This window comes from Physeter macrocephalus, chromosome 1, assembly GCF_002837175.3.
Source record: "Physeter macrocephalus isolate SW-GA chromosome 1, ASM283717v5, whole genome shotgun sequence".
Lineage (NCBI taxonomy): Eukaryota > Metazoa > Chordata > Mammalia > Artiodactyla > Physeteridae > Physeter > Physeter macrocephalus.
Window position 1 is genome coordinate 97,819,095 of NC_041214.2, and position 11,123 is coordinate 97,830,217.

The 11,123-nt window shown below is 41.2% G+C and overlaps 1 protein-coding gene across 2 annotated transcripts in view; it reads left to right on the plus strand.

Moving 5' to 3' along the window:
* The first annotated feature begins 5,253 nt into the window (after window positions 1–5,253).
* Window positions 5,254–11,123, plus strand: part of LSAMP (limbic system associated membrane protein) — a 652,949-nt gene continuing 647,079 nt past the window's right edge. The window contains exon 1 of one of the 2 annotated variants that reach the window (XM_024120416.1): window positions 5,254–5,900. In XM_024120416.1, coding sequence (XP_023976184.1) covers window positions 5,746–5,900 — 155 coding nt within the window. In that variant the 5' untranslated portion in view covers window positions 5,254–5,745. The remainder of the gene's footprint in view (window positions 5,901–11,123) is intronic. The other variant, XM_055085164.1, reaches the window with a different exon arrangement.

Sequence of the window (11,123 nt, forward strand, 5' to 3'; positions counted from 1 at the left end):
CATATGTTCCCCTCACCACACCTCCAGGCCATTTTCTCTCTATCACATGTATTTTTCTCCATGGCATTTACTCTCCAAAGTAATGTTAATATGTATCTACTTTTTTAGCATCTATCTCTGCATCAAGATTGTAAGTTCTGTGAAAACGGAGTCTTGGTCTGTCTTTTTTTTTTTTCTTTTGGTATGCGGGCCTCTCACTGTTGTGACCTCTCCCGTTGCGGAGCACAGGCTCCGGACGCGCAGGCCCAGCGGCCATGGCTCACGGGCCTAGCCGCTCCGCGGCATGTGGGATCTTCCCAGATCGGGGCACGAACCCGTGTCCCCTGCATCGGCAGGCGGACTCTCAACCACTGCGCCACCAGGGAAGCCCCTTGGTCTGTCTTGATTCACTACCATATCAGTAAAAGTGTATTGAGTGAATGAATGAATCATAAACTTAGTGGGCATATCAGTATACGGAATTGCACATCTGCCTCCACTCCTCCTCATTTTTCCTTGGCCTATTTTCTGATTGTAGGAATCCAAGTCTCTATTACAGCAATCCTCTATTACAGCAACCACAAATAGAGGATATAATTGCCTGATTACCCGCTTGTACTAACATCTTGCTATACTGAAGGTGCTGCTACCGCCACCTTTCCAGATGTTGCAGTGCTCTTCCCATATGTGAGGGCTAGATCAAAAAGAGCAGATGCAGCATTACTTGGCAACTGCCACCTCCTAGTACATGGTGGCAGAGTGGGCAGTCTAAAAAAGAGGAAGGTCCAAGGGCTAGCAAGTACGTGTCTATGAGATAATGGCAAATCTATGAGAGTAAGTTTGTTGCTGGGGGAGGACCCAAGCAGCTGCTCAAGAATCTCGAAGACCTTGTTAAAACTTGGGCAAACCCAGGCATTGATACATACCAAAACAGAATGAGTACAAAAAGAAGCAGAAGACCAATATGCTAACAATGAACTACAAAGGCATGAACTAAAAGCAAACCATGTAAGAGTGATTTTTAATTGTGCAGAGTATGGATTAAATGCTTTACATCACTGAGGTTTCTATAGTTAAAGATTTGAACAATATTTAACTGAGTTGAAGCTGATTGATTTTGTTAGGCAGTGAGACACATGCGAATGAAGCTATTGTATTCAAAGGATCTGAGTTCCAAAGGAAATTCACACAAGATAGTACCATGCTTACGAGCATAAACCGACATACTTGAATATTGCTAAATTATGATGAAATCATTGAGAATGTCATAGTAGGAATCCTAAGGAGAAGTATTAACAATTATGCATTTCTAGTTCATATGGAAATGCTAATTCCACTTATGTGAGTAAAGTACAGGCATGGTGTTATTATGATTAAGACCTTACAACTGTAGAAATATAGAGTGGTATATTAATAATATTATAGACATGTTTAGCATAAAATGCAACCAATGTAGCTAAATTAGTTGTACATTCCAGGCTGCATCTGGATTTCCTGTGAGCCTATTACCTTACAAAGCTAAACAGAAGAATAAACCTTTCATGCTTCTTAGGGTGCTCAGACGTTAGTCAGTTTTTGTTTTTGCTGCAGCATTTGTCCCTGGAGAGTGCCAGAATCTTCTAAAGCCTTTTTTAGAAAGGCACTATGTTATTTTAAAGTAGTAGTTAAGATCATCTTACTTGGGTGATGATGGCTGTTTCATATGGCTAACAGCCATACTTGCCTCACAAATAACCTGAAAGAATGTTCATTTTTGCCAGCCCTTTTGGAAGAACGTATATAAAATAGCTTGTATAAATTTCAGTAACACCTATTTGTTGCCTCCTCGACATTTCTTAGGAAAGCAAGCAGAGGAATTAATATTGGAGTAGATTTAAGGGAGTGACCATTAGGATGAGATCAATATATATAGACTATTGGATTTGTTAGAATGTATTAGATCTCAGTGAGAGATCACAGAGGAGAGAAAACCAGAAGGGATCCATGAGGGAGTGAAAAGGGCAAAGACTCTGAGAGAACATAAAGTTGAAACAAAAGTTTATAGTATACCCACAAATAGATTTATTATTGTGTAAATGATGAGATTAACCACTTGAGTGGGCTTGGACACTCAATCATTCTTCTGTTCTTATATTCATCAATTATAGAGTGCTCCTGCTAAACCAAGGGTTGGGTTAGAAAGTGGTACTGAAGTGCCATCTGGACATAAATGATAAATATTAAATAACTTACACAATAAACTTCATGATTTTGAAATTGTTCAGAAACTCAATCTGAATTATCCAATGATCTAAATTAGAGAATTTTTTAAATGTTGTCTTTTTAAAAAATATTTATTTATTTAGGTTGCACTGGGTCTTAGTTGTGGCATGCGGGAATCTTTCAGCTGTTGGCACCCGAACTCTTAGTTGCAGCATGCATGTGGGATATAGTTCCCTAACCAGGGATAGAACCCAGGCCCCCTGCATTGGGAGTGCAGAGTCTTACCCCCTGGACCACCATGGAAGTCCCTAAAAATGTTGTCTTCTTTTTTGTGTTTTACTTCCAGCGCACACAGTAAGTTAGTTTAGTTCAATAAAAGTTGCCAAGAAACGGACTTTATCTAATGAAATTATTAAAAAGAAAAAAAAAACTTTAATTGCATTATGTGATCTTTTTCTATATAAATATGTACTTATGATTTTATCCTCTTGAGTAAGTTAGGCATTGGTCTACAATTCTGATTATAATCCTGATTAACTTTATACATCCTTTTCTCAGAGTGATTATGGAGACAAACTCCAGACCTGATTGATTTGCTACAGATTTCACATTCCTATTACTTTGGTGTGAATTATTTTGTATACCAGTATGTTAAACTTTATGCTTTGTCCTAGGACCAGACAAGTCCTACAGGTAACCTGAGATTACAGGTATAGACAGTAGTCAACAACCATGTCTAGGCATCTACTGCAAACAATATGCTACCACCCCACCATACTTTCTCCTTGCCCTGGAAAAACCTCCTTCTTTCTTCATCCAAAGTATAGTCCACTGATACAAGAGAATTTTCATACCCTTGATATATCTGATCCTTCCCCTTAGTATCTAGTTCTCCTTGCAGGGTCATTTCATTCACCTGCCATCATCAATGGAAACAGATGTTCTAGTAGCCCCGGTCCTTTGGTCTTTCTTCCTGCTAACATGGGACAAACACCACCCACCCAAAGAAATGTTATATTTAAACCTTTGTCTAAGCCAACCCTTCATCTCTAAAAGCTCAGAAGAATCCTGCCAGGGATTGTGAAGTTTGTTGGCAGCAGTGGGTGGGAATGGGTGCTCTTTTCCTTGCATTCTTGGCGTAGAGTTATGTAATCCTTCCATCTCCATTTGGCACTGGAAGCTCATTTTCCCGTTGATACTGGGAACCACAGGATTATGTGTTTTGTTGTTCAACCAGCACTTAACCATTTTTTTTTCTTGGCAAAATGGGTCCCAAGTTTTAAACAGCTCAGTTACAAATTAATGGTAGAACATCATTGGTTTATTATCTGGGACTCTTTATTAGCCTCAATATAAAACAACTTGATTTATATAAATTTAATGCGTAGTACAAACAAAATTAATTGAACTCCACCGATCTTGAATTTGTGACAATTTGAATTCCAATCCTTCAAGTTCTTTTCTTAAAAAACAAAAGGTCTTCCTTCCTTTCCTCACATAATCTGTAAGAGTGAATCTACCTTTTAAGTTGATAAAATGTAGCAGATAAACTCTTTGAATATTCTGGTGCGGGCAAGGTAGGTGTCAGCACAGTAAGAGCCTCCTTAGGCTTGTACTCTGGTGGAGTTTGATAAGGATTCCTAAACATATGCCCTTTTTTTCAAATGCCCTTGCCTAATCATCTGTGTAAATAAGAGGGGTGAGCATAATATGTGAGTGTGTGTATGTGTATTTGTGCATTTACTTGTATGGACATGGAATATTTAGGGAAAGATGTATAAGAACCTGGAAATATTTGCTGCCGCCAAATAGGAGAAATGGGTTGCCTAAAGACAGGGATAGGAAAGATAACTACACTTCACTCTACAGAATTCTGTATCACTTGATTTTTGCACCATGTGAATGCCTTAACTATTCCAATAAGTAAAATTAAAGGAACAAAAAGTTTTGCGTTTTATGCTCAGCATGGGTTCTGAGGGAGATGTCTAATAGTTTGGGGCTCTCACATGAGTGACTAACACCGTAGGCCCCTGATGGCCCTTATCACTTGGATTGACTCATGGAGTAGAAGGAATGACAAATGATGGTAACCTGTCTGCTATTCACTGGAGTGCTGTATGCAGCCTTAGTGTCACCCTGTAAGTGACATGCTTTCTGATATATGAATCTCCTTCCTTGCATATGGACATTTTGAGAAGCATGTGTCAGTAAAAATTTGGGAAGCAACAGCAACGTGCCATTGAAACAATAATCCTTAATACCATTCCTCATGTGTGGGACTGAGTAAGGGTTTCCTGGAGAGTGAAGTTGATTTAGGGATCAGGGATCAGCTGCTGAGGCTGGCACTTGGAAAAGACAAACCAAGCATTCACACTCCAGACCACTCAATACCAGCATTGTGTCCAATCCATCTTTCATAAGGGGGCTCCAAGAGGGGGAGGGGATAAAGGAAGGAGAGAAAATAAACCTTATTAATCCTGTGAAAGAGAGAGGAAAGAATGAACAAGATGTGGGTATGAAAAGACAGTTGGAGGAATATTTAGTTTTGAAATCAACTTTGGCTTTTAATCTTAGACTCCACTGTCAAGTTTCTTCTGTTTTGCATTCCTCATCCCATCTTTCAGCACTGGTCCCCCTCCACCCCTCAGGCTTTCCTGTCCTCCGTTTCACTCCCTCCATCTGTCAAGGTTTGCCTTCTCTTGGCGTTCTCTTCTTTTCTCCCTTTTATTTCTTTCTCACTCTTTGCCTCTCCTTCCCTGGACTCTTCTGTTCTTTTATAGCTTGAGTCCCTCTCCTTTTCCCCTTCCTCTTGCACGGCACCTCCAAGCTCCATTCCCTCTTCTTAAGGAAATCAGCCAGGCCTCAGATGGGGCTGTTGTCCTGACAACCTAAAGGCGCATCAGGCTTTCACTGGGGCTGGCGGCTGCTGAAGGGGGCAGTTGTGGAAAGCGAGGGGCCACGCTGAGGGGAGGGGAGAGGGGATGACTCCGAGGGGCTGTTGGGCTCCGCGGCGGGCGGGGGAGGTGCCAAGCGGAGGGAGGGAGGGAGGGAGGGAGGGACTGGAGGGAGAAACAGGAAGGGGAGGAGGGGGAGGGAGTCTCTGGGTTGCTGCCGCTGCTGTGTGTGTTTCTTTACACTCGCTGGCAGGCTGGGTGCCGGCTCCCTCGCCCACCGGGAAAGTGGGTAACGGAGGCAAGAGGCTCAGCTCAGACGCTGGCAAAGGAGCATCCAGCCACAGAGAGACCAGAGAACACCTTCGTTTTGGCCGCCTTCTCTTCATCTTTTCTAGAGGGTTTTATATTTTGTACTCTCTCCTTTCAAATTTTGTTTCTTTGACTTTTCCCCACCTCTGCTCGGGTTTTTGAGGGCTTTGTTGAGTCTTAGAGGCAAAAGAGACTGAGCGAGGGAAAGAGAGAGGCAAAGTGGAAAGGACCACAAATTGGCAAAGCCCGTTCCGCCTTTGCCGTGGATGAAAGCCCTCCGTTTGTAAAGCCCTCTCGGCCAGCAGCAGGCACACGCACATCCTCCAGAGTAGCCCGCGACCCGCACCTCGGCGTGGCCACCATGGTCGCCAGAGTTCAGCCTGATCGGAAACAGTTGCCGCTGGTCCTACTGAGATTGCTCTGCCTTCTTCCCACAGGACTGCCCGTTCGCAGCGTGGATTTTAACCGAGGCACCGACAACATCACCGTGAGGCAGGGGGACACGGCCATCCTCAGGTAGGGCTTCCGGGCAACTTTTCTGTGGCGCTTAAGAGTGTGTGTGTTCTCCTTGAACTCCAGCTCCTGATGCTGCAGGCTTGTGGGGTGTGTGTGTGTGTGTGTGTGTGTGTGTGTGCGCGCGCGCGCGCGCGCGCCTTTTACAGACTGGTCGAGGTATCTGCCAGCAAATTTCAAGGGGATTCTGGTCCCTGTCAAGGATCAGCAGGATTGGTTAAATGTTGTTTAGTTCCTAGGATCTTGCTTCTCTTGCTGAGAAAGCCTAATTTCATCTATGGTATTAGTGACATTTGGGCAGTATATTTTTGCTTTTGTGATTGCAGATGCTTTGTACTTAAGAGTTTTGTTGGGGTTCCTTAACTGAGAAAGAAGTTGTTGAATTATGGCTCTCAGAGAGTGGTACACAGTATTGCATTCTCCGTGGTGTATGTGTGTATGTACGTGTGGATACGTACAAAAAGGCTCTCGCTCTGCCCCAGCAATAGTTTGGATAGGAGACTTTCCGTAAGGATCTTCTAATTGACATGGAGGGCAATAAATCAATCTTAGAACTTTGGTTGATTACTGAACCTTTTCTGGAATGCGGGTAGAAATCAACACAAGAATGAACAGAAGGAAAAAAAAGGAACTTGTCAAATTGCTAATATTTAAGAATAGGAGTGTTAAGCACAGAGGTTAGGAAAGAATTAACCTGGCATTAAATGGATATTTCAAATTGATTGTTGACCTCAACGTCTTATCTCTATGCAGCTCTGCCAAACTCCGAAATATAATTTGGGATTGAAATTTGGAAAGGAAGAGTCCCAAGTCCTTGGAGTTTGACCCCTGTAAGGGACAGTGAGCTGGAGAAACTCAGATGGAACCTAGCCATAATTCTGTTTCTAAAGAGCTCCTAGCCTGTTTTCCTGTGTTTCTTTTCTCTCTTTCCCCTCTCCATCCACTGCATATACTCCTTGTCCTTTTTTATAGCTTTCCTTGAATTTCTATCAGCTACTAAAAATGAATGAATGAATGAATGAATGAATGATGAAAGAAAATGTTCTCCTTGGAGACCTTTTAAAATTTCATTTCATCCAAATGAAATGACCTAGTGTCAGTCTGTCTGTCTGGCTAATATTGTTTGTTGTGGCAATAAAAAGCAGTATCTGATAGAAAAGAAGCATCTAATCTGTGTGCAAGGAGCTGAGAGTGCATAAACCCTGGGGCATCGGGGAGCAGTTCTATAGCAGAGCTGCCTACAGCAGCAAAGTTTTCTTTCCTTTTCTCAGAAATAAATTTGGTTGGCTGTCACAGTGTCCTGCTTTGGGATCTCTTGCCTTGTTAGAGAGGGATGTGTGGGTTGTGTGTTGTGGTGTGTGTATGTTGCTGCAGAGTATAAAAACTAAGACAACCCTAATGTGTAAGTGCTCCTGTCTTCATTTCCTGAGCATTGCATGATTATGAATCCCAAAGATCCTACTATCCAAAGCATATTTTCCCTTCTAGCTCTCTCCAGCCCTGTGAAACCTGCATGTGTGATTTATCCACATGGAGTAATAAGATTTATAGAGTAATTTATCTGTTTGCAAAGGGATTTGGACATGATGCAGAAAATATTTTCGCAAACACATAAGCATGCCATATCAACTGCTAGCATTCATATTCCCTAACATCATTAACCCTTTACAAGTGAAGCCCTCTATATAAATTTATGCTATTCTTAGCAAGATTTGTTTTCACTGATTGTAAGAATGAATATGGGAAAAGTGAATACTCTGGGTGTATAAGTTTTTATGTTAATGTTCATGAACTTTGTAAGGTCTTTCTAAATCAGCATCACTTATATCTTAAGCTATAGTTATCAAAGAGTTAGATAAGCATGTAAATGTTAATTTAGAAGAAAGAAGGTATTCTTATATTTTCGTACATTGTATGCATACAACTCTGTGTCTACGAGAGGCAGTCTTACTACATAAATATCTATATATGATATATACGTGCTTCTGTGTGTCTATGGCTCAAAAGAAATGGAGTTTTTAAGCATTACACTTTAGTAGACATTGCAGTATGGAAATGGGGTGGGTAGTGAGCACAGAGAATAAATATAGAAGCAGTCATTCCCTGGGAAAGAGAAGATAAACAGAGCATGCAGAGAAGTCACCTGTGAGAGCCCGTTGCTTTCCCAGACCTCACCTAATGTGCCCTCTTTTTTGTTTCCTTTGCCTTGGACAAGGCTTTATTTCTGGGTTGGTGGAGCTCTATCAGAAGTAACTATGGAGAGAGTTCCCTTTGTTTTCATAGCTGACCTTCTTCTCAATCTCTTTAACTGAGTCCAGTAAGCTTTGTGGGTCAGTTGGCTGGTGAAGATTGGCACTCTTGCTTTCTGTTTACAAGTCTAGCCTGGGAAAGCCTTGCTTCCACTTTATTTTTGACATTTTACTTGGAGTATGAGCTTCCAGGGGAGGAGAGGAAGGAGAACTCGATTCATTGGAAGCCACAGTAGATGTTTGGCACTGAGAAAGTGAAATGGCAAGGGGAAAAACAATCCTGTCTCAGTGAGTCTGTGGCCCTGAATGATCTGAAATGGGAACAGGAAAGAAGGGAGGTTTGTAATTCTGGTGGTCCAGTGACAGGAGTTTGGCTGACTGTCCCCAAAACATTTACCTTTACTGCCTTACTTCCATGAAACAAGTGTTTTTTGGGGGGAATTGTTGCTTACTTTTGTATAATTATGATCTTTGATGTAAATGTGCATCTTGATAGGACAGTATATACTAGTCTTGGGGTCTTGTAATTTCTATCTTTTGGAAGAAAGAAAAGGAAGACTCTAGAATGAAGGTGATAAAACTAGGTGGAAAGAAAGATAATCTCATGTATACCAACCTAACCCTGTTGTTTCCCAGAAGGGGTTCTAGATCTTTATGAGTGCCTTTATGAGATCCTTTAAGAGTTAAAGGAAACCACAGTACCATCTTCCATCTCAAAGGCAAAGGATCAAAGCGTGATTCACAGACCAGTGGCAGCCGCAGCAGTGCCTGGAGTGCCTTCCTAAATCCTACTGAACCAGAATCTTCATTTCCATTTGTTTGCACAGTAAAGTATGAGACACTGTTACCCACAGGACTTTACTTGTGCAGAAGTCTCAGTTGCTTTTCTGACCAGAGCCCACCTGCCTCGCTGCCACCCCCGCACAAGTGTAGGAGTTCATCAATTACTGATAAGTTTCTAGCACTGGTCCTTCCAACCCTCTATCCTTGTACCCAGGCTCCCATAGGGATTCACTTCCTGGTTAATCTTGGCAGCTTGAAACCATGTAACTCTTTTGATAAATTAAGGGAAAAGTGAAAATAGTCTTCCAATCTGACCTTTAAAATTTCATTTTTAATAGTCCCACTAACTATATTTTCAATATTAGCAGCATATGTCTGGAAATATCATTGTAAAATAATTAATCCCAATATATCTGCTCATAAGGTAACTCTAAAAATTACATATACCTGCATAACTGCATATGTGGTAAAATCAGAGGGTCCACACTAGTGTTGTGACTTTAAATATTTAAAATGGGGGCATTGAAATTACATTTATTTCACAATTCTGACCCTATCTGATGTTTTCAGGGTATTATAATACCTTTTATGGTGATAACATTTTTCCCATTTAAATATAAATGTACCTAATAAGTGTTAGGTATAAGAAACTAAGTACCTAAGTTTAAAATAGTTAAATTTTTAGTTTTTCAAAATCTTTGGTCTTTTATTTCCTTGTTTGTTTCTACAGTAGGAGAAAAAGCAAAAGCATTAAAAAGATGTGATTATTTGACAGTAAAATGTAAAAATTTTGTGCAACTTTTAAGAGAAAAATGGCTTCTCTTCTTTAAAGCATCTGGCACGCCTACATTCACAAAGAAACTGTCAACAATCAAACAAAATCCTGACACAGTATGTGATTTTTCTACCACTTATAATTATTCATTATTTGAAAACAAACTTTATGGGCATGGATCTATAAGGAGAGTTTGAGACGGTTATGAAGTTTTCTTTTTCTGTAGCTAACTCACTAAAGGTAATCAAAATTTATAGGTTATTACTGATACTTTAAGGACTGTTCATTGCCCATTAAGTCCTTTATCAAATATATTTGGTAAATAATGGAGTAAAGTGTACTATATCTTGTCTAAGAATATGGCAGATTATATACATTTTTATTTTATTTTATTTTTTTATAAATTTATTTATTTATTTTTGGCTGTGTTGGGTCTTCGTTTCTGTGTGAGGGCTTTCTCCAGTTGCGGCGAGCGGGGGCCACTCTTCATCGCGGTATATACATTTTTAAAAGGATGTTTCTGCACTTATGTCACTTGCTGTTCATTTATGTCCTGAGGAACACAGCAGACAAATCTCATGTGACAAATACAAACTGTGGTAATTTGTGTTTCTATAAGTATGAAATACATACAACACATGTTAAGGTGATTGTTCTAGGTAATTTGACTTTGAATGAATTATTTTTAGAATCGTGGAGTGAACAACCAAAAATGACTGACTCATCCACTAAATCAGTTGGTGAGGGTTAAACATTTGTGTTTCTTGAGGCTGGTTCCACATAACAGCAAACTCAGGCAGAAGAAGGATTAGTGCATTTTGCTGTAGTCTTTGGGAGCTCCACGTACAAATGTCTGTGACTCACCTGGTAGGAGGTTGCCTGAATGTGTGCTGGTCTCCCTCACTGTCATCACCTGAGCCCAAGAGAGCCTGCCCTTTCAGGCCACAGTTTATGGCCATTGGCCCTGTTCTCCTGTGAATATCCTGCCTGTGACTTTGTACAACTCAGAAGAGCTAGGCTCTAATTTTGGATCTATCCTTGCATGCTACATGACTTTGAGAATGTCTCTTAAATATTTTTATTTTTAAAATAAATTTATTTTATTTATTTATTTTTGGCTGTGTTGGGTCTTCGTTGCTGCGCGCGGGCTGTCTCTAGTTGTGGCGAGCGGGGGCTACTCTTTGTTGCGGTGCGCGGGCTTCTCATTGCAGTGGCTTTTCTTGTTGCAGAGCATGGGCTGTAGGCGCGCGGGCTTCAGTTGTTGTGGCACACAGGCTCAGCAGTTGTGGCTCGCGGGCTCTAGAGCGCAGGCTCGGTAGTTGTGGTGCACAGGCTTAGTTGCTCCGCGGCATGTGGGATCTTCCTGGACCAGGGCTCGAACCCGCGTCCCCTGCATTGGCAGGAGGATTCTTTTTTTTT